Source organism: Aristolochia californica, unplaced genomic scaffold, assembly GCF_029961685.1.
Source record: "Aristolochia californica isolate CCGP_79_NKW_82.1479 unplaced genomic scaffold, dmAriCali1.0.hap1 SCAF_8, whole genome shotgun sequence".
NCBI lineage: Eukaryota > Viridiplantae > Streptophyta > Magnoliopsida > Piperales > Aristolochiaceae > Aristolochia > Aristolochia californica.
The window spans coordinates 4,901,244-4,928,110 of record NW_027182279.1 but is presented as its reverse complement, the minus strand read 5'-3'; the positions used below and the strand labels follow the sequence as shown (position 1 = coordinate 4,928,110).

The following is a 26,867-nucleotide window of genomic DNA, read 5'->3' as shown; positions in this document are numbered from 1 at the left end:
TTTAGAGTGTAAGAGAGAAGGAGAAAGGAGAAGAGGAGAAGAAATGAAGTGAGGTGAATGAAGAGAGCGGTAAGAACAAATGAGAGAGTGAGTGGAGAGAGGAATAGACACATAGAGGAGAGAAGAGGGGAAAATAAGGGTTGTAATGAAATACTCAACCCTCCCCCTTAACCTTTATTTATTGATGTAAAAGGAACATAAACTACAAATATGCCCTTCACACTAGAGACAGTGAAGAAGACACAGAAAATATAAGATTTTTACAAAAATGCCACCAAAGCTTGTCTATGTCTTTCAACATTTATATAAGTATAATTTAATAATTCATGTAAATAGAGTAAATTATTCAATTCAATAATATAAACGACCTTATATGTTTGTAATTATTTTTTAATTTTATTAATTTAATTTATGCATGTTATTTAATTTAATTTCATTCATTTTCAGAGTACAGAAATTATATTATTTTTAACTTGATAATTAATTTTATAATTTATACAACCAATTCATTATGTTTACTTTAGAGTTTAATTTTTATAATTTTGCTTGTAAGTCTATTGATATAAAATCAATTTATGTGTATCTTATTGATTTTTTATTATTTTATTTTTAGTTAACATTCAACAAAAGTTTTTATTTAAATTATTATTATAAAAATAAGTAAATTAATTTAAATATATCAGTTAATTTATTTATATTAATAATATTTTTAGGTTTAGAAACAAAGAAAATTGTGTTATAAAGTTAATTAGATAACCTGCTTATAAAGCTTCTCAGTTTTAGCAATGAATTTGTAATTTCATCAGTACATTGAGTGAGAAAATTTCTCAAAAATTCCTTTTGTCTGCAAATTTTTAAATTCGTTGACAAAAGTTGATCGATGGTAGTGAATTAGTAATTTGCTTGTAAGGATGTTATTTTTACCAGTGAATTTATCAATTTTGTTGATGTAGTCATTTTCGCTTGTGAATTTTACTTCGCGCGTAGAAATATTTGCTTATAGAAAACAATTTTCTTGTATTGTGTGTGACCTTCAACTTTATCATCAATGAGCATATTAAATAAGTTTGATTTTTCCATTTTTTATTTTGGCTTTTTTTTTTTTTTTTGCATCCGATTAGTGTAAAATTTTTCCTTCTCTTCCTTGAGCCACCTCTTGTGAGTTTTCTTTAAATACTCTCCACAGGCTTTGCATGCAATTGAATAGGGTCCTTCAATTTCTTCATATGGGTCATAAGTTGCCTCTAGAGGTGAGGTGCTATCACATCTCTAAAGGTTGAAACACCACATGGGATTGGATGGAACAAGATGTAAATCTAAACCAAATATTCATCTTTATCATCAATGAGCATATCAAATAAGAGGGCGATCTCCACGTGAACCAACCTCCTCTATATATAATAATAATAATAATAATAGTAGTAGTAGTAATAATTATAATAATATTATTATTGTGGATAATAATACTAATAATAGTACTATTATTATTATCTTCATCATCATCTTCTTGTTCAAACATTAAGAAAAAAAAGAGTTTAAGGGAAAAAAAATTTCTCCCTCTCCTTGCAGTAGGGGAAGAAAAGTATCTTTCAGGCTTTTGATTTCTTGTATTCATAAACCTCGATAGTAGATCGGGCTCAATCGAACGGTTGAAAATAAGTTTGGAAGCGAATTTGTGTTAGGTGTTATTTTAACTACAACCGTAATACGAACATGCACATGATACCAAACCGTTATTTACCAAAGTCGATTTGATGGCCAGTTCAGTTCAGAACATACTAATGCTTGAAATGCCTTTTGAGTAATTTTGTTTGATACATTTATATGTCAAATATTGGTAATGTTATAGGCATTAGTGAAAGTACGGATGATCCAATACGAAAAACTATTTAGTACGAAATATACTAAATGACTATCTTAGTAGTCTGATCATGATCGAACAACTGAGATAGCTGTTTCGCATGGAATAGTCTTGGATCAGCCTTCTTAGAGAAAATGTAAAAGTGACAGGGGTTGTGCATTTGGTGTGCCACCCTTATCCCTTGAGCATTGCCATTACCATGGACATGGAAAGGTAAGTTGGGACATTTGAAAATGAATATGCAGTTAGAAGAAAAAGAGGCTAGGTCATCGGGGCCGGGGTGCTCTTGTAGAAACTTTCTAAAGCTTTTCCTAACCCGCGGATTCCGTGATGGCTTCAACGTGCAGTGGCACTATCTCTCCTCGCTTGATAACTAAGGATGGATGATCCATTAATTTTCCTTTCACTCCGTCACTCTTCTCTTCACCATCTCTGATCTGTCTTCCCCGGAGCCAAACACACTTTCTGTAAATTTCCGACCATTCCCTCTCTGGAGAAGCAGCGGCGTAGTCGATGGAAAAAACGAACACAGAATCGGCTTTTCCCGAAGTTGACTTGGATGCAGAATTTAACCCGAGCAAGCTCAACAATTTTCCGGTTGATCCCGTATCTTCCGAGGTCGACACATCCAAGGAGCTGCAAGTATATGACCTTCGTCAAGTTTTTTTTTTAAAGACTTTTCGCTTTATTTTGTTTTTGGCACTCATTTTGACTCTACTGGTTTTTGGTTGAAACTGAAGAAGGTAGCAGATGCAAGGGCAGAGGCGAAGGAAGATGGGAAGAGAGAAGCGATGCAAACAGTCAAGTCAGCATTCGTCATCTCTGGGATCATCGTCGCCGCCATCGTTGCTGCTGGTTCTATGATTGTTAAGAACTTGAAACAGACATGAACTTGTCATGGAAGAAATTTCAATTTCGTTTCTGTTAAGAGTTTAATTTTTCTAGTACAATTTCATCTGAGAATTTTTAGTTCCTAAGCGCTCTCTCTTTCTCTCTCTGAAGCAATCCATCTGCATTAATAGAGATTTTCCCAACACCTTGAATGTCACCAATAATATTATTGTGGGATTGCAAGAATTTTTATTTTGTATCCATTTATGAGCAACTAAATAAAATGGAATATTCAACAAAATTCCTATAAGAAAAAGAGTTATTGGTGATGGCGAAGAAAATTACAGTGATTAGAAGCACAATTTGTCGGTAAAACAATTCACAGTTGTAGGTGGAAATTGAATTCTGCCCAACATTTGAACAATTAAGTGACTAATTATATAATTATTTGATTGTGTAACTAAATAATTAATTAACTAATGAACCATTTATTTAAAATATTTATCAATTAGCTAACTAATTTAACATTTAGTTAGTCCGATAAGTAATTGTAAAACAGAGAACCGAAAATAATAACAGAGATTGAACGAATGGTTTTTCGATGAGTTTATTCTTCTCCGTTAGGAGGCTATTTATAATACATTACAAGTTGATTTTAGGATCAATTTAGATCCTAAAATCAAGGAATAGAATCAAGAATATAATCACGGGATTGGAGGAAACAATCACGCTATACAATTTCCTCCGATCACGCTATACAGCTATACATTTCAACAATCCCCCTCAAGTTGGTGCATAGATATCAGTCAAACCCAACTTGTCAATTATACCATGAAATGTTTTCCCTGATACTGCCTTCGTGAGCATATCACCCATCTGACTCGCAGATTGAATAAAGGGGAATTGTATAATCTTTGCATCGAGGTTCTCTTTGATGAAATGACGATCAACTTCAACATGTTTAGTGCGATCATGTTGAACTGGATTTTGTGCAATTGCGATAGCTGCCTTGTTATCACAGTGAAGATTCATAGGTTTGTCGTATTCAATCCCTAAGTCTCTCAGTATATTCCGTATCCATAACAACTCGCATACACCATGAGTCATACCTCGAAATTCAGCTTCAGCACTTGATCTTGATACTACCTTCTGTTTTTTGCTTTTCCAAGTGACAAGATTCCCTTCCACAAAAGTAAAGTAACCCGACGTGGATCTTCTGGTTGTCTGATCTCCTGCCCAATCAGAGTCTGTATACCCTTCAATACTAGAGATACCATTTTTTGAGAATAACAAACCTTTTCCTGGAGCACTCTTTAAGTAGCTCAAGATCCGATAGACTGCTTCCATATGTTCTTCACTTGGTGCATGCATGAACTGGCTCACAACGCTTACTGCATATGCTACATCGGGCCTTGTGTGGGATAGGTAGATTAATCTTCCAACTAATCGCTGATAACGCCCTTTGTCTGCTGGAATTTGATCTAGAAGAATTCCGAGTTTATGATGCATTTCCATCGGCGTCTCTATTGGTTTACAGTCAAGCATTCCGGTTTCGGCTAGAAGATCCAACACATATTTTCACTGTGAAAGGAAGACTCCATGTTTCGATCTTGCAACTTCAATCCCCAAAAAATATTTAAGTTGTCCGAGATCCTTCATTTCGAATTTAGTAGCTAAATACTCCTATAAAGCTTGCATTTCACCTGGGTCATCTCTTGTCACGACCATATCATCAACATATACAATTAATGTTGTTACCTTTCCTTCTTTGTGTTTTATAAATAAAGTATGATCTGAGTTACTTTGTTTATAACCAAACTCCCAAACCATGCTCTAGGTGACTGTTTCAGCCCATACAATGACTTCTTCAATTTACAAACTTTACCTTGAGACAAAGAACCACTTTTTACACTTGGTGGTAGTTCCATGTAGACTTCTTCTTCTAAGTCTCCAATGAGGAAGGCATTTTTAACGTCAAATTGTTGCAGAGGCTAGTCTTGATTTGCTGCTATAGATATAAGAATACGAATTGTATTGATCTTAGCTACTGGTGCAAAAGTATCCTGATAGTCTATCCCATACCTTTGCGTATATCCTTTTGCAACTAGCCGAGCTTTATATCTGTCAATGCTTCCATCCGGTTTGAGTTTCAATGTGAACACCCATCGACATCCAATTGTTTTTACTCCTTTAGGTTGGGGAACAAGTTCCCAAGTGGCATTTTTTTGTAGAGTCTCCATCTCTTCGTTCATTGCTTTTTTCCATTTTGGATTAGCTAATGCATCCTGCACATTACTAGGAATAGAAACCCTGGATAATTGATCAATAGTAAATGCATATGATTTAGTCAACCTATGGGAGGACACATAGTTATTGATTGAGTATTTGGACTTTGCTTCAAGATCAGGTTCATACTGTTTTTTTGGAACTCCCCTATTCAATCTTTGTGGATATCTAGAGGTTATGTTTTCTGTAGGAAGACATGTTTCAGTAGACTCATCAACACATGATTCGTATTTACCTAAGGAGGAACATTCTAGGTTGATTCTTCAGTTGTTGGTGCACACGGGGGCAACTCTGGGGGTTCTTCAGGTGAAATTACTGAATCACAGTCTTGTTGCACATCATGACACTTAAAAAATTCATTCACCGCTTCTAACTCAATAAATTCGGCACCTCTTTCAACATCTTCGTTAGTTTCATGTGGAACATTCTCTTCATTTGAACTCTCCCCCTGAAGAGATGTCCAAGAAACTCCCCCTGAATAATAAGGGATTGATTCATGGAAAGAGACATCTAAAGTCACATGGAGCTTGTTGGTGTGTGGATCATAACACCGATATCCTTTTTGAAGGTCAGAGTAGCCAACAAATACACATCGCTTGGCACATGGATCAAGTTTATTTCGCAAGATCTTTGGGATATGAAGATAAGCGGTATACCCAAAAATTCGGGGTTCAAGATTCGGAAGATGGGGAATTGAAATCAGGGATTGCAGCTTATGTAGAGGAGTTTGAAAATCCAGTACTCTAGAAGGTGTTCGATTGATGAGGTAGGCAGCAGATGTGATAGCTTCACCCCAATAAAATCGAGGCATGTTCATGCCAAAGAGAGAGGCACGTACTACTTCCAAAAGTTGTCTATTCTTTCTTTCTGCCAATCCATTCTTTTGGGGAGTATAGGTGCAAGAAGTATGGTGACGAATTCCATGAGTGGTCAAAAAATTTTCGAGAGAAGCATTAACAAACTCAGTACCATTGTCAGATTGCAAAACACGAATCTGCTTTTGGTATTGAGTATGTATCATTGTATGGAATTTCAGAAAGTCTAGACACACATCACTTTTGTGGATAAGCAGACACACCCAAGTCATTCTAGTGCATTCATCAATAAATGTCACAAAGTAACGAGCTCTAGAAATAAAGGGAATCTTGGCTGGACCCCAAACATCAGAATGAATAACCGCAAAAGGTTCAAAACTTTTATTCAAACTCGGGAAATAAGCAATACAGTGACTTTTAGCCAATTCACATGTATCACAATGAAAATGCACATCAGTCAAACCTGAAAAAAGTTGAGGTCGTATTTACCTAATCGTCGGTGCCATAACCATACAATTGTTTGAGCATTATCTTCACTTCTAGCTTGATTTGTTTGACTGATTTTCGATCCCCCGTTCTCTGTCAACTCCAAATAGTAGAGTTTGCCCCGTCTAACACCATAACCAAGAATCTTCCGGGTTAGAATGTCTTGAAAGACACAAAATGAGGGCCAAAAAGTTACAGTACAAGCAAGAGTGGAAGTAATTTGGTTAACAGACAAAAGGTTATATTCAAGAGAGGGAACCACAAGGACAGTATCTAATGTCAGATTATTGGATAAGATAACAGATCCTTCCCCAGTAATAGGAGAAGTACTACCATTGGCTGTTGAAATAACAGATTGTGGAGAAGGTAGGATGGATTGTAACTGACTGGGATCCCTTGTCATGTGATCGGATGCACCTGTATCAATAATCCAAGGTCTATTCTTAGAATGTACAGAAAATACTAATGCATTATCGAGAATACCTGGATGGGCAACATTTGCAATAGGTAGCTCCTGATTCTCTTCCATGGATGTCACCATAACTTTCCCAGTAGTCTTGTTACGGGGATTTTTCGAGAAATCCCACCACTCCGGATAGCCAATAATCTCATAACACCGGTGTTGTGAATGTCCTTTTTTTCCGCAGTGAATACATACACGATTGTTACCTTTGCCAGAGGATTGAGGGTTCCGACTGCTTGATGATCCTTGTCGGTTTTGGTTGACCAACATCGCCAAGTTCTAGGAGACTAGGCGATAGCTCCCCATTGTCTGTCTCTGTTGATATTCGTGTCTGACATAGGCATATGTACTTTCCAAATCAAGTTTGGGATCTTTTCGCAAAATTTCTCCATGAACTTGATCAAATTCGGAGTCAAGCCCACTGAGAAAAATATGAACTCGAAGCCTAGCCATTGCAGAGTGCAACTGGATTAGCCCTTCGATTGTGCCTTCCTGAGATATAGTTCGATGATCAATCTCTTGGAAAATAGCAACCAGTTCATTGTAGTATGTGGATAACGGTCTACCATTTTGTTTGGTAGAAAAAGATCTCTGGTTCAGCTCAAATATACAAGTTTCATCGGATCCATCATAGAATGTTTTTGATATTGCTTCCCATATCTCCTTGGCAGTGGAGAGGCGAATAAATCGTTGCATGAGCAATGGACTCATGGAGTCAATAAGCCAACTTTTGACTCTTTGATTTTCAGTAATCCATGCTCCAAGATTAGCATCACCGGATGCTGGTTTTTTTGTTTCGCCGGTGAGGTATCCAGCTTTGTTGTGTGCGCCAATTCGCATCTATATGAGTTGGGACCATAATGAATAATTGGTCTCATCGAGGATAATTCCAGTTGAAACCGTAGAATTATCTTGGTGGACTATAATCTGTGGTGATGGGATAAGGTCGGTGGATGCGCCTGTAGTGGTGGCCATCGATTTGAAATTTTTTTTTTTTCTAATCCGGTCCTGTTCAGTTCAGTCCGGTCCGGTTCGATCTGGTCCGGTTTGGTACGATCTGGGCGGATTCAATTCTGGTCCGCTCCAGTGCTGGTCCGATCCGGTTCGAGTTTAGACCGGTTCGGTCCGATTCGATCGACCCGCCGGTCTGGGTCGAAAGGAAAAATAAATGAACAGTTCCTAAGTTAAAACATAAATACCGTCGTCTTCGGCAACGATAGCTTTTCGTCTTTGGCAACGGCAGCGGAGCGTCGGCTTCAGTCGAAATAGGGTGGTGGTGTCATCGTCGGTGATCGTCGGCACTAGTCGGCGACGTGATTCCGACTACGTAAAACGCTTCGTCTTCGGCAACGACAGCCTTCGTCTTCGGCAATGGCAGTCTTCGTCGTTAGCAACGGCAGCCTTCGTCTTCGACAACGGCAGCAAAGGGTCGGCTTCAGTCGGAACAGGGTGGTGGTGCCGTCGCCGGCGTCGGCGACGTTCTTTTGGCTTCGGGACAGCCGGAATATGGAGTTGCAGAAAAAAAAAAAGAGTTCTGCAACTCCGACGGATTTTTTCTTCCTCCGGCTTCCTCCTTCGGCGATTACAGGGGCACTTAGCTCCGACTTTCTGCAACGGAAAAGAGAGGATAATTCTCCTGCTCTGATACCATGTAAAACAGAGAACCAAAAATAATAACAGAGATTGAACGAATGGTTTTCCGATTAGTTTATTCTTCTCCGTTAGGAGGCTATTTATAATACATTACAAGTTGATTTTAGGATCAATTTAGATCCTAAAATCAAGGAATAGAATCAAGAATATAATCACGGGATCGGAGGAAACAATCACGCTATACAGTTTCCCCGATCACGCTATACAGCTATACATTTCAACAGTAATTAATTAATAAACTAAATCACTAATCAATTATCTATTAATTGATTAATTAAATATTTAACTAACTAATTAAGTAATTAAATAACAACTAAATAATTAATTAACAAATTAAAAATGAGTGAACCAATTAGTTAACAACTAATTAATTAATAAAATAATTATAAAAATGAGTGAACCAATTAAAACCGAATAGCCATTTTAATTAACCAATTAAATAATTAATTAACTAATTTTCCAATTAATTACCAACCGACCAAATATAACAAATTGGCAAATGACTTAACAATTAATTAACCAATAAAAAATTATATTTGATTAACCAATTAGATAAATAATTAATCAGTTAACCAATAAAATAACTAACAAATCAATAGTTAGTTAATTGATTGAAGGATTAAAAATAATTAAGAATTAAATAATCGATAGTTAAGTGAAAATTTGAGCAATATGAGTAAGTAAATAATTAATTAATAACATAATTAATTAATTAATTAATTAACCAAATTCATAATTAACTAATAGATGATCAAATCACTAGGGCGTGTTAGTGCGCTCAGTAAGTGAAGTATATTTCACTTACACTGGGGAAGTGGGCCGAAACCCGTTAGTGCACTCAATAAGTGACAGGGAAAAGTGAAATACAGTTGTATTTCGTTTTCCCCCTTTTAAGGCTTAAAACGATGGTAAGTGAAATCTGAGGGTTCGAGCTCGGATTTCACTTACCATCGCTCAAATACATCTTGCTTTCGGGGATGAGCGTCTGTCGAACGAGGGTTTAGGGGGAAAAATATTTCTCCCTCACTCGCTTGTCTTCGGCGATTTTAATCGCCCTGTGACCTTATCTGCGACACTCCTCTCGCCGTCCCCAGCTCCGACGACCTTCGGCGAGAGTTTTCCCCTCTCTCTACAACCTCTCCAACTCCTTCCTCGTTCGCGACCGTCGGCGATTTCAATCGCCCCCTCTGAAACCTCTCCCCGATGCTTGATTCTCTTCCTCTCGCCTTCTCCAACACCGACGACCGTCGCCGAACCAGTCTCCCCTCTCTGCAACCTCTCCAGTTCGATTCGAGGTATTTATGAAGTTATTTGCATCCATTTTTTCTATTTTTTTTCTTTTTTTTGTTTCTCTTGAAGTATTGGAGTTTTCTCTCAGACATCTCGCATCAGAAATATTTCGTGTTGGTTAACAATGTCATACTCTGCATTCAGAAAAATTTCGTGTTTGAGCATCAGAGGAAGATCATATAATTAATAATATGATTCCCCACAGGAGTTGAGAGGCAAGAAAAAAACATGGGGCTAGAAGAGGGGCACTTTGCTCATTTTTCTCATTGTTCGAGTTCATACATTATTTTTCAGTTTCTATTTTGGATAGAAAAGGAGAGGGAGTAGATGTTGATGCAAAGCCACGTGATAATAAACGAAGTTATCAACTAGATTTTTGGATTTGTTCATAAATTAGGTCCCCATTAAAATAAATTCAATCCTCGGGCCATAAATGTGTATCTTTCTAGGGTCCCCATTGGACAAGACTTTTTTTTTAAACACATGTTGCTTACTGACTCCTGTTAAAATTGATTCAGAAAAAATAAATTGATAAGTGCACAAACCAATCTACAGATGAAAGGGAATTATTTAACCGAAGACACTCATTTTTACAGAACACTAACGAGCGTACATTTGGGGCTTTAAAAACTCGTTTCAAGATATTAAAAGATGCTCCTCCTTTCGATTTTGATGTCCAGGTTAACATTGTGATTGCCTGTTGTGTATTGCATAATTTTATATGCATGGAAGATCACATGGATTTATTTGAAGATGAAGAAGATGATTCAAGTGATGATTCTGGTAGAGAACATTGTGAAGATAACAATGAAAGTGATAGTAGTGATGATATTGAGGATGATGTGAATACTCAAAGTACTCAGAGGGAGTTTACAGTACAATCTGCAAGAGCATCATATTATTGAGATGTTTTAGCAATTCAGATGTGGCAAAATTATTGACTATTATGTTGAACTTTTGTATGAATAGATATATTTCTTTGTGTTGTACTTTTGTATGAACAGATATATTTATTTTATATTAAAAAGATGATTGAGTTATATTTGTATTATTTTTATTTTTATTATTACGATATTTGTGTACTACGCTATGTAGTACGATATTTGTATAATTATTTCATATTTAGATATTACAAAATTAAATTTTGATTACAATTTTAATAATATAAAAGTAAGCATTTTTTTAATTATTATATTTAATATATTATAGTAAGATATAATATTAATATTAATTTAATTTTCTGATAGTCGGATATATCAAAATATTTTATTTAATAAATAATCTATAGTCACTTTACACCACACTTTCCATTGTGCACACTAACACAAATAAGTACTTTACACTGCACTTTCCATTACGTACACTAACTCAAACAAGTATTTTATACGGCACTTTCCATTGTGCACACTAACATAAACAAGTACTTTACATTCCATCTCACTTTCCCCAGGGAAAGTACTTTTCATTGTATTTCATTTCCCTATGAACTTACATTATGCACTAACCCCCCTAATCATTTATGTAAATTTTCCCTCATCTCCTCCCTTTTCCAAGTTATTTCACCAAAAACACATCCACTAATTGCCAAATGGTATGAATTGGAGAGCTAACCTTTGATAAGGGAAGGATCAGAATGGTGCACTTCCAAAATCTTTCTATCGACTTTATATAGAGGTATAGATTCTCTCTCTTTCAATTTACATTTTCTTTTGGATTTAAGTTGGTTTTGTTTTAGAAAATTCTCTAACATGGAGGATTCAATTAACTCATAAAGCTTTTAAAAGGTTATGATTCTTAATTATTAATTACGTGAAACATGTTAGTTATTACTAAATGAACCCTTAAATTTACTTATCCTTGATACCGTAACAAAATCACTAAAAGAGGCTCAATATATTTCAAAGAGTTTCACATGGAGAAGAAAAACTTTTCACCAGATATTATATATTATGATGTTTATAAAACTAATTATAATTGATAACTATAATTATTTAGTAAAATATCACATATAGTTTAAATTTATAATCATGTAGTTGAATAATATATTTATTGAATTATATCTTATAATTTAACATTATATTACAAAAATTATATTTTATATTAATATTTATTAAATATCATTTAGAAAGAGGAATAATATAATTATTATATAATTAAATTACTATTAAAATAATATAAAGGATTTGAACTTAGAATTGTGGAATCAACCCCTCTAGGAAACAGAAATCAAAGGATTTGAGCTAGGGAAAGGATTCATCCTTTGAAAGAGCCATTGGAAGGAAAAAAGAATTTACTGTAGGCAATGGATTCCACTAGATGTTGCATATATAGGAACTTATGGCTTTCGAAATGCCATAACAAGAGTTGTAGATCATCAAAAAATTTAAGTGACTTACCAAAGTGTTCAGTAACACAAGAAGAATTTAATAACTATTTTTTAAAATTTTAAAATATTTAGAATATTTTTTTACTAAGGCTAGATTCATGGGTAATATTATGCAATGAATCCAAGTCTTCTCCAGCCTAAATAAAAAATTGTGAGAATGAATTCTCAAAGCTCTCTAGTCTTTCTAATTGCTCCTCAAGTTCTTTATTTTCAAATTCCAAGAGAGAGGTATCTTTCCAAGGTTTTTCTTCATAAAGCTAAGTATTTTTGCTTTAAATTTCCATATACTTAGAATACTTTTCATTTGAAAGAAATTTTTATATATTTTGTGTTCAAGCTCCTTGAATTTCACAACTCTTTTTTAGCTAGGTATTTCAATTAAATTTCGTGATCAATATTAAGAGTATCTTTGTAGTTTAACATAGGAATAGGGTGTCACAGAACCGTTTTGTGATCTTTCTTTCAAGAGGCTTCTTTTGTGCTTAAAATTGGAAAAAAAATATCCCTAGCAAGAGTTGTATAATTCTCGATTGAGTTTAGTAGCTGTACTTAGAACTGTTGGCCACAAATCCCAAGGTGTTTGGGCAGGTATTTTACTTTGAACCGTTGTGATTCTATACTGTAGATACCATTTGGCAAACCCTAGTCGATATTTTAACTCTAGGGTACAAGGTTCCTAGGAGTGGAATAGAAATCTGAAATTGTGATTGTGAACTCCTTTAAAAACTTCATGTAGTGGATGGTCAAATTGAATTAAACTTTTAGTAAGCCATAAAGTTAGATAAACCTTTCAAATAGTATCAGAGCAAGGTTTCTCTAGAAGCTCACTTTACGAGTTGAATAAGAAAGATCCATATATGGCTACTAGTAACACCTCTTGAGCTTTTGTAACATGAATGTCTATTACAAAACCATTTCTATTTGATGGGATAACATTACTCCCGTTAGAAGTAAAGGATGAAGCATTGCCTCATAGGAATTGAGTTTGACTTATGGCAAATTACAACCCAATGCCCATACACTTTATGAAATGGGAAGGAGATAAAGAAGTAGAACACAATGGAATTAATATAATAACCCTTTTATTTTTGTCTCTTATTTATAGCTATTAGGGTGAAGGGTATACTTGTAATTGAAGTATTATTAATCACTATAAATAAAGCTTAAGGGGGAGGATTAGGTCATTCAACACAACCCTAATTTCTCCCCATCTTCTCATGTACATGCTCCCTCTCTTTTCTCTTATGGTCTCTTTTATAGTAGCTGTATATTACTCTCCTCTTGTTGTTTTTTGCTATTGCACAAGGAGGTCAGGGTTAGATATTTCTCAAAACTCATATATGGATGATGAGCTAAGTGCTACAATGGCTAGAAAAAGTGATTTGCTTAAAATCATTGTGGTTCATTTAAAAGGACTATATAATTAATTAAGTTGGTCTCAATCTATGAAAAGGTTTTTCATTATTTGCTGAGTCACTTAAGTAAGCTCCCTCCTCCAATGGATGAAGAAGATAGAATGTACAAGTCCTTACCTAGTTGATTAACAGTATTGAAGAAAATGTTGCCAAAAATGTTGTCCATCTTGAGATTTCTAAAAAAGTATGGGATACTTATGCCAAGTTATACTCCAGTGCTAACTGTCTCCAAAAATTATACGATATTTTTCGAACAATGTATAATACTAAATAGGGGGAAATATACATGCTTATTTTGCTTGATTTCGAGGACTTGTTCAAGAATGGAAGATTGCACAATCTCATTCTATGGATATTGCGGTCCAGGAGAAACATAGAGAGGGGTATTAGTACCCGTTATTTGTCTTTCTAATATCAAACCTTATATGGAGGTAGCTAAGTCTCTAATTCTTAGCTTCACTGCCCTTCCTTCCTTTGTTGATATATCATTTATATTGATACGTCTCCTAGACCCATCCTCCACCACACACGCTGGTGTTTCTTTAGCTATGTACTCCAGCAATAGAGGTGGAGGTTCCAGGAATAAGGGTAGAAGCAGAAATAATAAAAGAGGCCATCGTAGAGGAGGCAGGTCTGGTAAAAATTCTTCTCGACTTGATGACGGTCGGGTTTGTACTCATTGTGGAAAAATAAATCACACAGTGGAGATGTGGCATACCTGATTGGGTTACAACAAATCAAGTCTCCACTATTAGTGGCGATAAAGACAAGGCAAAAGTTGAGCAAACCAAAAGCAAGAAGACTTTCTAAGGAGGATTTTGACTTAGTTTAGAAAATAAAGACCACTGTTAGAATATTGTCATTTGAGTATCATTTATGTAATTAATTTATGTTTCTTGTCTCTTCTTCACTCTTACTAAGGTGAAGGGTATAAATATAATATTATATTTTTATTCATTTATAAATAGAGCTAAGGGGGAGATAACCCCGTTCTTCCTCTTTTTTCTTCTCCAATGTGTCTTTCTCTTTTTTACTGAATATGTGATCCATGGAGTCTTGAAATGATTGATTTTCAGGACTCCAATTCGTTTTCTTCACTACCCGGCCTTTGTTAAGATTGCATGAAGGTGTTTCAAATGTTGCTCCATGGGTGATTGTTCATTTGTTTATGCAAGCATATGATCTGAAGGAAAGACACAACTGTATTTTGTAAGTATAATGCTTCTCTTGAAATTGTTTCGCTCACTACCACTGGGCACACAGAAGCTCACAAATTCGTGTGAAATAATAGCAGGAGATAGAGGTATTGTGGTTTCAAATTAAATCTACTCAAGTACTTCTCATGTTTTGCAAAACATCTGGTCTGCTCTTTTACTCAAAGTACTATTTGTGAAGCATCTGGTCGAGGTGTCAGAAGCCTCCCTAGTTCAAGTTGTTGGATAGATTTTCTGGAACCAGCACTACTGTATTTCTGAAACATAACAAAAGTTTAGTAAAACCAGAAACTCACGTAGTGATGGAAGTCTTTGTTTTCAGAACTCTCAAGAGATTGGGTTTTGTTCTTACTAAACTATGGAATGATCTTGTATTTTGATCACCACTCTCGTATCTTGGTTTCCTCTCAGCTTCATGGAATTATGAATTAGGATTTCGATTTGACAACATCGGTATGGTATCTGTTGCGTGAGAATCGGCTTCCTCTGGTTGCTCAGTTTGGAATTCAATTCTCCTCTAGGTGACAGTCGGTCTGCACTTCTTCTCTGGTATTCTCATCAACATGGTAGTCGGCTAGAAGTTGCCGTCAATGATCCACTCACTCTCGTTAATCTCGTATCTTCGTCAAGTTGGTAGATTGATGTCATCGATTCACTGGTACCATCATCGGACTGGAACTCACTGTCAATAAGCTGCAATTGCTAGAACTTGTTCGGCTTTCCTTCGATCACTCATCACTACTACTGCATTTCCATCCCGAGCCTTCAGATATCCCAAGCGGTAGTTTCTTCGTCATTCCGCATTGCTTCTCTATCTCTTTCGTAACTTGCTCTTTCTGATGAATGAAACTTGCTCTGTTCGCTGGCTTAATAATCTGTTGATCCTTTGTTAACCGTTTTTATGAGAAACAGTTTTCTCATTAACATGGTCTCAAATTTCTGGCACCTTGGTAACACGAAGCCATGAATAACCTTGATGGGAGGTTGGCTTCGGTTAAGAATGGTTTTCGGTCCCCTGTCTCGTCACTCAAACCCCTTCAGTTGAGCCATCGCCGTGAGTGCACAGAGATCGGAAGCGCTGAACACGAACAGAAAATAGAGAGAAGGAATTTGAAGCGTATGGAAGGAGGTACGATTTATCTTCCGTTTAATTTATAATGAATTTCATGTTGTTATTAGAAATTCATGTTTAAGGGTTATAGTTGGTATCAGAGCAGACCTCTGATCCAACGTTTCGATTCTGAGAGACTGTTTTTGTTTTCGGTCTCTGTTCTATTTTTTTTTTTTAAAAACAATTATGCACTCACTGCTTGAGGGCGCCGGGACTCTGGCATCGGCGACAGCTAGCGTCGAACATGATGCCGGTGCCGACAATTTACAGAACGCTGACGGAGGCTGTCGCAGTACGCTCTCTGTGAGCTCACTGCGGCAGCTGTCTCGTGATGCCTGAGAGCGTCGGAGACGCAACGCCGACGCCAGAGACAATTCCGACCTGTTTTTCGGCGTCGACGACTTGAAAGAATGTCGGCAGAACGCCGACGAACTTTGCTTCTACCCGCGACTGGAGGTTGAAGACGACCTCTAGCACGCCGATCATGTAAATTAAAATCATATAGTTTTTTTGTAAATACCATCGAGTTGGCTCGGGACGAGTCTTGTGCGACTCGCTGTTCCAACTCGGCACCCATGACTCAGGTCGGGTTGACTCAAAGAAAAAAAAAACCTGTCGAGTCGACTTGGACGAGTTGAGTTGGCTCGCAGTTCCTGGGTCGGGCCGACTCGGTGCATAAATTGGATTTGCATTGGCGGGATTCGAACCCCCGCACGATGGGAAAATTACTTGCGCTAGTGACCATTAGGCCACTGGCCGTCTGCTGTTCAGTATATAGGAACGTTTAGATTTATTTCCTGTTATAGTTTTTTATGCAATTTTTGGCATATATGTAAATGCATGAAATTAAAGTTATGCATAATATTATAGTTTTTAATTATGCATATCTTATGAGCATATTTGGTGCATAATGATAACATGTTAGTGTAAGTTACAATTATGCAATTCATGCTATTCTCATATATTTATGAGATTTAATGTCTAGTGATCCATATAATTTTTATTAATTAGAGAGTAGCCACAACATCTTTAACTTAATAAAAATTATATATTATGATTAGGATCACATAAAGAATATTAGACATTAATTGTAACTAATTTTATTTGATATAATAAATTTTATCTCACAGGAATTTTTATTATATTTGAGTTTATTAGTTAGGATAAAATATCAAGTTATTCATAATTTACCCACAGGGATTATGAATTCATAAATAATTTGATAGTTTTATCATAAAGAAAAAATAGAAATTAATTGTAATTAATTATACTTATTATAATAAATTTTATCCCACAGGAATTTTTTATTATATTTGAGTATATTAATTAGGATAAAATATTAAATTATTCATAATTTACCCACAGGAATTATGAATTCATAAATAATTTGATAGTTTTATCGTCAAGTTTACTCATAAAGAATCTTGAATCTACTTGAATTAAAAACATTTAGCCCACAAGCAATGTTTTTTATGTCAGTTGATTTGAATTTTAAACATGATTTACATTGGTAAAGCATGATATTTTATTTAGGCCTCAATTTTAACATCGGCATGTAATTTGTAATTTTATGCAGTTGTACAACCTGCACATTTATCTGATTTTCGTTGTGATATCCCTGATCTTATGGGAGATAACTATAAGGTCTGGAAAGAGAGAATACTTCTTCATTTAGGGTGGATGGACATAGATTATGCTATTAGGAAAGACGAACCACCCGTAATTACTGATACCAGCATTGTAGCTACAATGACACTTTATGAACGATGGGAGCGATCTAATCGCCTCAGTGTAATTTTCATTAAGACTAAAATTGCTGCTAGTATTTGTGGTTCTGTTGAGCAGTATGAAAATGTCAAAGACTTGCTGAAAGCCATTGATGCTCAATTTGTCACTTCAGATAAGGCATTGGCAAGCACCCTAATCATGAAGTTCTCATTCCTAAAGCACACCAGTATGAGAGGTGTGCGTGAGCACATCATGCAAATGAGGGATATTGTGGCTCAATTAAAAAATCTTGAGGTTGATATGTCAGAATCTTTCGTGGTGCATTACATTCTGAATTCTCTTCCGTACCAATATGGACCCTTCAAAATTTCGTACAACACACATAAAGATAAATGGTCAGTTAATGAACTTTTGACCATGTGTGTTCAAGAGGAAGGGAGACTGGTGATGGAACAAGGAGAAAATGTCATGATGGCAACATATGGAAAGGGCAAGTATCAAGCCAAACAAAAAGGGAAGGGTAAAATATCCCCCCAAGCTAGTATTAAGAAAGATTCCAAGTGTTTTTTTTGTAAAAAGAAGGGACACATGAAGAAGGAATGTGCCAAGTTTCAGAAATGGCTTGCTGACAATGGTACACCAACCTCATTTGTTTTTTATGAATCTAATATGGTTAATGTCAATAATTACACTTGGTGGATTGATTCTGGATCAACAATCCACATCTCGAATTCCTTGCAGGGTTTGCAAAACCTAAGGAAACCAGTGGGAAGTGAGCCTCAAATATTCTCAGGAGATTAGATGAGCTCACATGTGGAAGCTATAGGAACTTGCTATTTAACTTTAAGTAGTGGCTTTGTTTTAAAATTAGAAAAAACCTTTTATGTTCAAAGTTTCTCTAGAAACTTGATTTCAGTTTCAAGGCTTGTACCTTATGGATATTCTTTTAACTTTTCAGACTCATCTTTTAGTTTATATTATAAGTCTGGTTGTGTTGGGAATGGTACATTGTCTGATGGTCTTTATAGCATTAATTTACAAAATAATGCCACTTACGGTTCAATGCATGTTCACACTGGTAATAAAAGAGGTGTTATTAATGAGGATTCCTCTACATTATGGCATCGAAGATTAGGTCATATCTCCATAGATAGAATTAAAAGATTAGTGAATGAAGGGGTACTTAATACTCTGGATTTTACTGATTTTGAGACTTGTGTAGACTGCATTAAGGGAAAACATACTAACAAGTCAAAGAAAGGTGCCAACAGGAGTTCAACCATATTAGAGATCATACATACTGATATATGTAGTCCAGACATAAACTCACATGGTTCAAAATACTTCATCTCTTTTATAGATGATTCCTCACGATACATGTATCTCTACATGCATTATAACAAGTATGAAGCTTTAGATGCCTTTAAGATCTTTAAGGTTGAAGTAGAGACAATGCGATAAGCAAATTAAGATCATGAGATCAGATAGAGGTGGAGAATACTATGGTAGATACATTGAGAATAGGCAAGCACCTGGGCCATTTGTAAAGTTTCTTCAGGAACATGGGATTGTTGCCCAATATACAATGCCTGGTTCTCCGGACCAAAATGGTGTAGCAGAAAGAAGAAATCGAACATTATTAGGCATGGTGTGGAGTATTCTTAGCAACTCCAATCTTCCTAGATCCTTGTGGCCTGGAGCACTTAAGACGACAGTGTATATATTAAATCGAGTTCCAACCAAGGCTGTTCCAAAAACGCCATTTGAATTATGGAAAGGTTGGAAACCGAGTTTACGACATATGCGCATTTGGGGATGCCCGTTTGAAGTGAGAATTTATAATCCACAAGAGAAGAAGTTGGACCCAAGGACCATTTGTGGGTATTTCATTGGATATGCTAAAAGGTCTAAAGGTTACAAATTTTATTATCCATCTCACAACACTAGGATTGTGGAATCAAGAAATGCAAAATTTCTTGAAAATGACTTGATCAGTGGGAGGAATCCAACTCGGAACATAGTTTTTGAGAAAGATTATTCAGAATCTCAACCTTCCACCTCAAGTGATAGATTGGTTATTGTTCACAGCACCCCTCAAGTACAAACTGGTGTTGAACAACCAATTATTGAAGTTCCACAAATTGCTGACAACATTCCAGTAGATCAGGTACTTCAAGAGTTGCCATGCACTTTTGAACAACTAGTTGAACCACATACTTCTCAGGAAAATGATGGTTCTACATTAAGAAGATCTACTAGACTCAGGAGATCAACAATTCCTGATGATTATATTGTGTATCTGCTAGAATCTGACATTGGAACCGCAAATGATCCCATGTATTTTTCAGAAGCCATGAATTGCAAAGAATCAGAATTATGGTACAATGCCATGAAGGAAAAGATGAATTCTATGAAGAGTAATGACATCTGGGATCTTGTTTTGTTGCCTAGTGGATTTAAAGCCATTGGATGTAAATGGGTCTTTAAAACAAAGAAAGACTCATTAGGCAACATTGAGCGATACAAGGCAAGACTCGTTGCTAAGGGATTCACTCAGAAAGAAGGAATCGATTACAAGGAAACTTTTTCTCCTGTATCTAAGAAAGATTCCTTATGCATTATTTTGGCATTAGTATCCCATTTTGACTTAGAGATGCAACAAATAGATGTGAAAACGACATTTCTCAATGGAGATCTAGAGGAGGAGGTTTACATGAAACAACCTGAAGGATTCCCCTCTAGTGATGGTGACCAATTGGTTTTCAAGTTAAAAAAGTCAATATATGGATTAAAACAAGCATCCCGCCAATGGTATTTGAAATTTCATAATGTAATTTCTTCATTCGGGTTTGTAGAAAACATTATGGATTAATGTATATACCAGAAAGTTAGTGGGAGTAAAATCTGTTTTCTTGTTTTATATGTGGATGACATTTTGCTAGCAACCAATGATAAGGGTTTTCTACATGAGGTGAAACAATTTCTCTCTAACAATTTTGATATGAAGGATATGGGTGAGGCATCTTATGTCATTGTCATTAAGATTCATAGAGACAGATTTCGAGGTATCTTAGGTCTGTCTCAAGAAACCTGTATTAATACAGTGTTAGAGAGATTTCAGATGAAAAGTTGTTCACCAAGTGTAGCTCCCATTGTGAAGGGTGATAGGTTCAATTTGAACCAATGCCCGAAGAACGACCTTGAAAGGGAACAAATGAAGGACATTCCATATGCTTCTGCTGTCGGAAGCCTAATGTATGTTCAAGTCTGCACAAGACCTGATATTGCATTTGCTGTTGGGATGTTGGGGCGATATCAAAGTAATCCCGGGTTAGACCACTGGAGAGATGCAAAGAAAGTCATGAGGTACCTTCAAGGAACCAAAGACTACATGCTGATGTATAGGCGGATGAACAATTTAGAAGTCATTGGTTACTCAGATTCTGACTTTGCTGGCTGTGTTGATTCCCTCAAATCAACATCAGGATTCATTTTCTTGTTAGCTAGTGGAGCAATATCATGGAGGAGTGCCAAACAGACTTTGACCACCACGTCGACTATGGAAGCCGAGTTAGTTTCCTATTTTGAGGCTACTTCACATGGTGTATGGCTTAAAAGTTTCATTTCTGGGCTTAGAATTATGGATTCTATCTCTAGGCCATTAAGAATATATTGCGATAATTCAGCTGCTGTTTTTATGGCCAAGAACAACAAAAGTGGAAGTCGAAGTAAACACATCGACATAAAGTATTTGGCCATAAGAGAACGTGTTAAAGTGGTCATTGAGCACGTCAGCACTGACTTAATGATCGCAGATCCTTTGACTAAGGGCATGCCACCGTTTAAATTCAAGGATCATGTTGTGAATATGGGACTTGGTTCCATTATGTAAATTTTTTCATTGTATGAACAATGTTATTTCAGTGAAATTCTTAATTAATGTGATGTTTTTTCTCATATTTATGTGCACTTTAATTTTGAGAAAATTCATCTGTGTAGGACCAAGAGTAAACATAGGGTTTATTCATAAAGTAAAAGTAATACATACATAGTAATACATGGAAGATACTACTCGTCATTAGAGGACCTATCACCATGATTCATGTATTTATTACTTAAATTCAGATTATCGATGGGTTTAAAATTATATTAGAAGTTTGGACCAAGTGGGAGAATGTTAACCGTTTTTATGAGAAACGGTTTTCTCATTAACGTGGTCTCAAATTTCTGGCAGTTGCAACTCCCTCGGTAACACGAAGCTATGAATAACCTTGATGGGAGGTTGGCTTCGGTTAAGAATAGTTTTTGGTCCCCTGTGTCGTCACTCAAGCCCCTTCAGTTGAGCCATCGCCGTGAGTGCTCAGAGATTGGAAGCGCCGAACACGAACATAAAATAGAGAGAAGGAATTTGAAGCGTATGGAAGGAGGTACGATTTATCTTCCGTTTAATTTATAATGAATTTCATGTTGTTATTAGAAATTCATGTTTAAGGCTTACATCCTTATCTTCAGCATCCACGAACTCCTCCCAAGCTGATCTGGCTGATTTGATCTTCTTCTATCTTCGAAAGATTTTACTGCTGTTATTAATCCTCTCTCTGCCAGATTGGTTTATTTCTGGAACGTTACTGGTCATCTGGTATCATGGGAAGATAACTCGTGATTGATCTCGTCAAGCTTAATCCGACAATCTAGTTGTTTTATTACTGAAAGATTAGCTTGGAATTCTATTGCGTTTTTCGATTTCCATCCTAATTCTCTCTACTATTTTTGAAAGTCTCTGGCTTGTCTATTCACTGGCATTCAATCGGATTGATCTTCTTGGAGCTTCGCTACTTCATTGTTGTTTGTGGAAGACGTAGTCTCGGCTCGACGACTGCTGCTTTCTCTGCTACTGAAATAGGAGGGAAGCCCACAGAGAATGGTGACTGTTTGAATTTAATCTATAGGATTCATGGCCAACTTTGTTGCTGCTCTTATTTCTGAGTCACTCCAATGAGTGCAAACCAGCGAGTCGTAATATTCTGAGAGATATTGTTCCACCTGGGTTAACTCTGGTCAACTTGGACTCGATTCAGCCTAACTCGGTCCACTTGCTCTCTACCTCTGGTATACCGGATCCCGAATTGTTGAGCTGGTTTATCCTGAGTTGGCTTGTCATACATGCTGGTCTGATACGGACTCAGCTCTTGACTTAGCGTGACTCATTTTCTACCTCAGATTATTTTCTTGGATTACCATCAGCCTATTGTTTGGTGCACAACTTCTTTATTTAAGAATGAACTCATTGTAGATTATTTCATGTATCCTTATTACTCTTAAGGACATTCATTATTTATCAGTTATCCGTTGCTCTATAACTGCACATTTGGTACGTGTTATTTGGGCATTGGCCCATTTCCTCTGCTGTTATTGTGTTTCTTTGATTGAGACATTATTACTAAAGAGGAACTCCTTGGTTGTTTGTCTTGGGTTCATTATTTGCTGACTGTTGTTGGCATTGGTTCATTTAATGAAGAATTTGAATTACATGGGAAAATAAAGCACTTGATGACCCCAACTTCTTCATCTTATCTTCCTCATTACCCATTACCCTCTTATTATGAGGCAACCTTTCTCGTACCGTCCTTTATTTGACTCTCACTTACCCCTTTGATCAACTTTTTTGGAGAGTTGATTTGGTTGGACCTTTTTATATATGAGTGTTTTAAGTCCACTGAGACTTTTTATTGGTACCCTTGGGTTTTTTATCGCCATCTTGTGAATAACAGGCATTACCCATTTTAGTGATTATTATCACTATATTTGTTTAAAGTCATTTGAGATTGGTTACCACTTAAATTTTTTCATCCATGTTTACCCTTTGAGAGACTATGCCTAGTTTCGTACTTATCTTTGGGCCAACATGATGGAAGAGATTATTACTACATCTATTTTATTTGTTTCAAGCTTGGATCACTACCATTACCTCCCAACTTCAGGGAAAATGTTGGAAGATATAATGTAATTAGAGTGTCATTGATGTAATTAGTGTATATTTCTTGTCTCTTCTTTACTCTTACTAGGATGAAGGGTATAATTGTAATATTTTATTTTTATTCATTTATAAATAGAGATTAAGAGGGAGGGTTTTGACTAAGTCCATAACCCCGTTCCTCCTCCCTTTTCTTCTCCAACGTGTCCTTCTCTTCTTAACCAAAGATGTGATCCATGGAGTCATAAAAATCAACAACCATGATAGCACCTTCCAAGGCTTCTTTATCTATTGTAGCCATCGTTTTAATAGGTATGGTCTTGGCTACTTCACCTTCTCCATCCTAGATTATTCATTGTGGAGCCTCCAAGCACCTGACAGGTAATGGTAAAATTTTGTTTGACTTGTTACAAGTTTGTTTCTATAGTAGGGGTCCCAAACCAAGGTACATGGGCTAGGATCCACCTTTTCAACACTGACACTTCCATTTGAAGAGGTCTTATTCGTTTCACAGTTTCCATTGAATCTTTTATCTATTAGTCAATTGAGCAAAATTTTTAATTGCTCCATTACCTTCTCCCCTACATCTTGTATTTTTCAGGACCTGCAGACAAAATAGGTGATTGGAAGGGGCCATGAATAAAGGGGACTTTATTATCTCTATCGACCAGCAGTCACTGCCACATCCAACTCACATCACAAGGCACTTCGATGGCACAATAGACTTGGCCATCTGTCTCTACAGTCACTTAAAATTTTGTTTCCTTCGCTACATTGTATTTCCAATTTAAATTGTGAAGTTTGTTTGATGAGTAAACACCAATGGATTACTTATTCCCCTTGCGGAGAACCTAAAAGTGTTGCTCCTTTTTCATTAGTTCACACTGATGCATGAGGACCATTAAATATTTCAAATATTTTTCAGTCCATGTATTTCATTACTTTTTTTGAAGATTTCTCGAGAGTTACATGGTTATTTTTGCTGAAGGACAGATTTATGGTCTTACCTATATTTAAATCTTTTTGTGCCATGGTTTCTACTCAATTCGATACCACCATAAAGGTCCTTTGATCAAATAATGCCAAGGAAATATATGTCGAGTGATTTCGATTCTTTTTGCTTTGATAAATAAATTATTCACCAAACATCGTGTGTCTACACAGCCCAACAAAATGGTGTGGCTGAAAGAAAGAACCACCACCTCCTTGAGGTTGCACAGGCGCTTCTGCACTATATGTATGTGCCTCACTTCTATTGGCCACATGCCATCCTTATGGCTTGTTTTCTTATCAACATATTACCATCTTCGATTCTTAATGTGCCACTCCTTTTTTATATCTTTTTCATGGTGATGACATATTTTCCCTTCTATTGTGCATCTTTGGTTGTACTTATTTTGTTCTTGTCATGTCTCCTTACACTACTAAACTCGATCCAAGAGCACTTAAATGTATCTTTTTGGGGTACTCTTGTACTCAAAAGGGATACATTTGTTACACCACTTCTCTTTAAAAATATTGGTGTCCAGAGAGGTGACACTCTTTGAAGACAGACCATTTTTTTCACTTTCAGGTGCCCCCCGGGTTCTCTTCCGCTATTGAGTTCCCAAAGCCTATTGTGTCAATTGATTCCACTCTCTAGGTCACGAAGACGTGTCTCTTCACCTAAACTTCTTCTCCTTCTCGTGTGTTTGGTCCTCCATTTGATACTTGTCCAATTACTTTCTGCAAAGAACCTTGGTCTTACACACAACCATCTACTTCTCACCCTATATCTCATTTTGTATTTACTCACCGCCTTTCACCATCTTACTGTTAGTTTCTTGCTTCTATTTCCTCTACTTCTATTTCTCAGTCTTATCAAGAGGCCCTCTAGCAACCAAGATGGAAAACGGCTACGGACGAAGAAATGACAACCCTTTATGATTATCAGACTTATCAACTTGATCCCCTTCCCTATGATAAATAGTCGGTGGGTTGTGTTGAATTTCTAGAAAAGAGAAAAACTTCACTAACTTGAGGTAATTTGAGTACATGTGACTCTATTTATAATAGAGGAAACAAGTAGATTTCAATTACAATTAAACTACCTTTATCCCAATTACACTCAAAGTTAAATACTAAAAGATAAGTCCTAGAAAAATTAAACAAATGAACATAAATAGATGGCTAACATAACTAAAACACCTTTAACTGAGGCTAGAAAAATTAAACAAATGAACATAAATAGATGGCTAACATAACTAAAACACCTTTAACTGAGGCTCTTGTATGAGACTCCTTTAAGACTCCACCATATTAATTTTGGCTTTGTGAGATTTCTTACTATAGGATTCATATATGACTCTTCCATTTATGCTCTCTTACACTCCCCCTCAAGTGGGGTTTATAACTTTAACTTGCAAAGAAAAAGATTATTGGTCTTCAATCTTCTTTTGTTGAAAAAAAATCTTCATAGATGCAAAATTATTCATCTTTTGTTCTCCTCATTTCTTGAATATTTTGGTCACACAAAAATTACCACAACATGTGGAACAAAGTATTTCTTTCTTGTACTTCTTGTACTTCTCCCCCTCAAGTTGGGATAAAAAGGACATAGAGACCCTGATTGGACAAAATATAATGTGAGAGAAAAAAATCACTACTAACCATACAATAAGCTACATACTCTAGTCAAAATGGTCATAGTCTAAACACACTCCGCTCAATTTTAAAGGCAGAAAAACGACCCAACTTTAGGGCTTAATAAAGAGACTACACACTTTTTAAGGGTAACTCAAACACAAATCACCTTTGGGTGAAGAACAAAAGACTTAACTCAAACTGAATGTTGGGCACACTTCTATACTGTTAGGTAGTGCGTCTAAGCATCGTTCTGAAGTGATGAAAACACAAGATGATAAAGTGAAGAAATACTAGAGGAAAAAACTTTAATCGGAAGGAGGCGATTAAGTAACACTCATACTTCCAAAGAAACTTTTAAAAAAAATTAGGGGATGTCAAAGTCCTAGGCAAAAGTACTTCCCAAGAGGTTCACCCATCCTAGAATTACTCTCGCCCAGGCTCGCTTAACTACGGAGTTCTGAGTCAGATACCTAGCCAATACAACCCGAAAAGACAAGCCGTTTAAGGTGCGGAAAGCCAAGTATCTAACTCAGACCACAAACTCTAACAAGAGTGGACGGAACCACTCTGACACCCACCCCACCCATTCTGGAGCCGTTTCTCACGGGATACGAACGTGGGCCGTGGCGTGCCTAGCTCTGTATTGGCTAGGTATCTGACTCAGAACTTCGTAGTTAAGCGAGCCTGGGCGAGAGTAATTCTAGGATGGGTGACCTCCTGGGAAGTACT

At 36.3% G+C, this 26,867-nt stretch overlaps 1 protein-coding gene across 1 annotated transcript; it reads left to right on the top strand.

Annotated features, from left to right (window-relative positions):
- Positions 1 to 2,374: 2,374 nt before the first annotated feature.
- Positions 2,375 to 2,751, top strand: LOC137938208 (uncharacterized). The gene is made up of 2 exons (XM_068783199.1): positions 2,375 to 2,503; positions 2,602 to 2,751. The coding sequence occupies exons 1-2, from the start codon at positions 2,375 to 2,377 to the stop codon at positions 2,749 to 2,751; spliced, it is 279 nt and encodes a 92-aa protein (XP_068639300.1).
- The last annotated feature ends 24,116 nt before the right edge of the window (positions 2,752 to 26,867 follow it).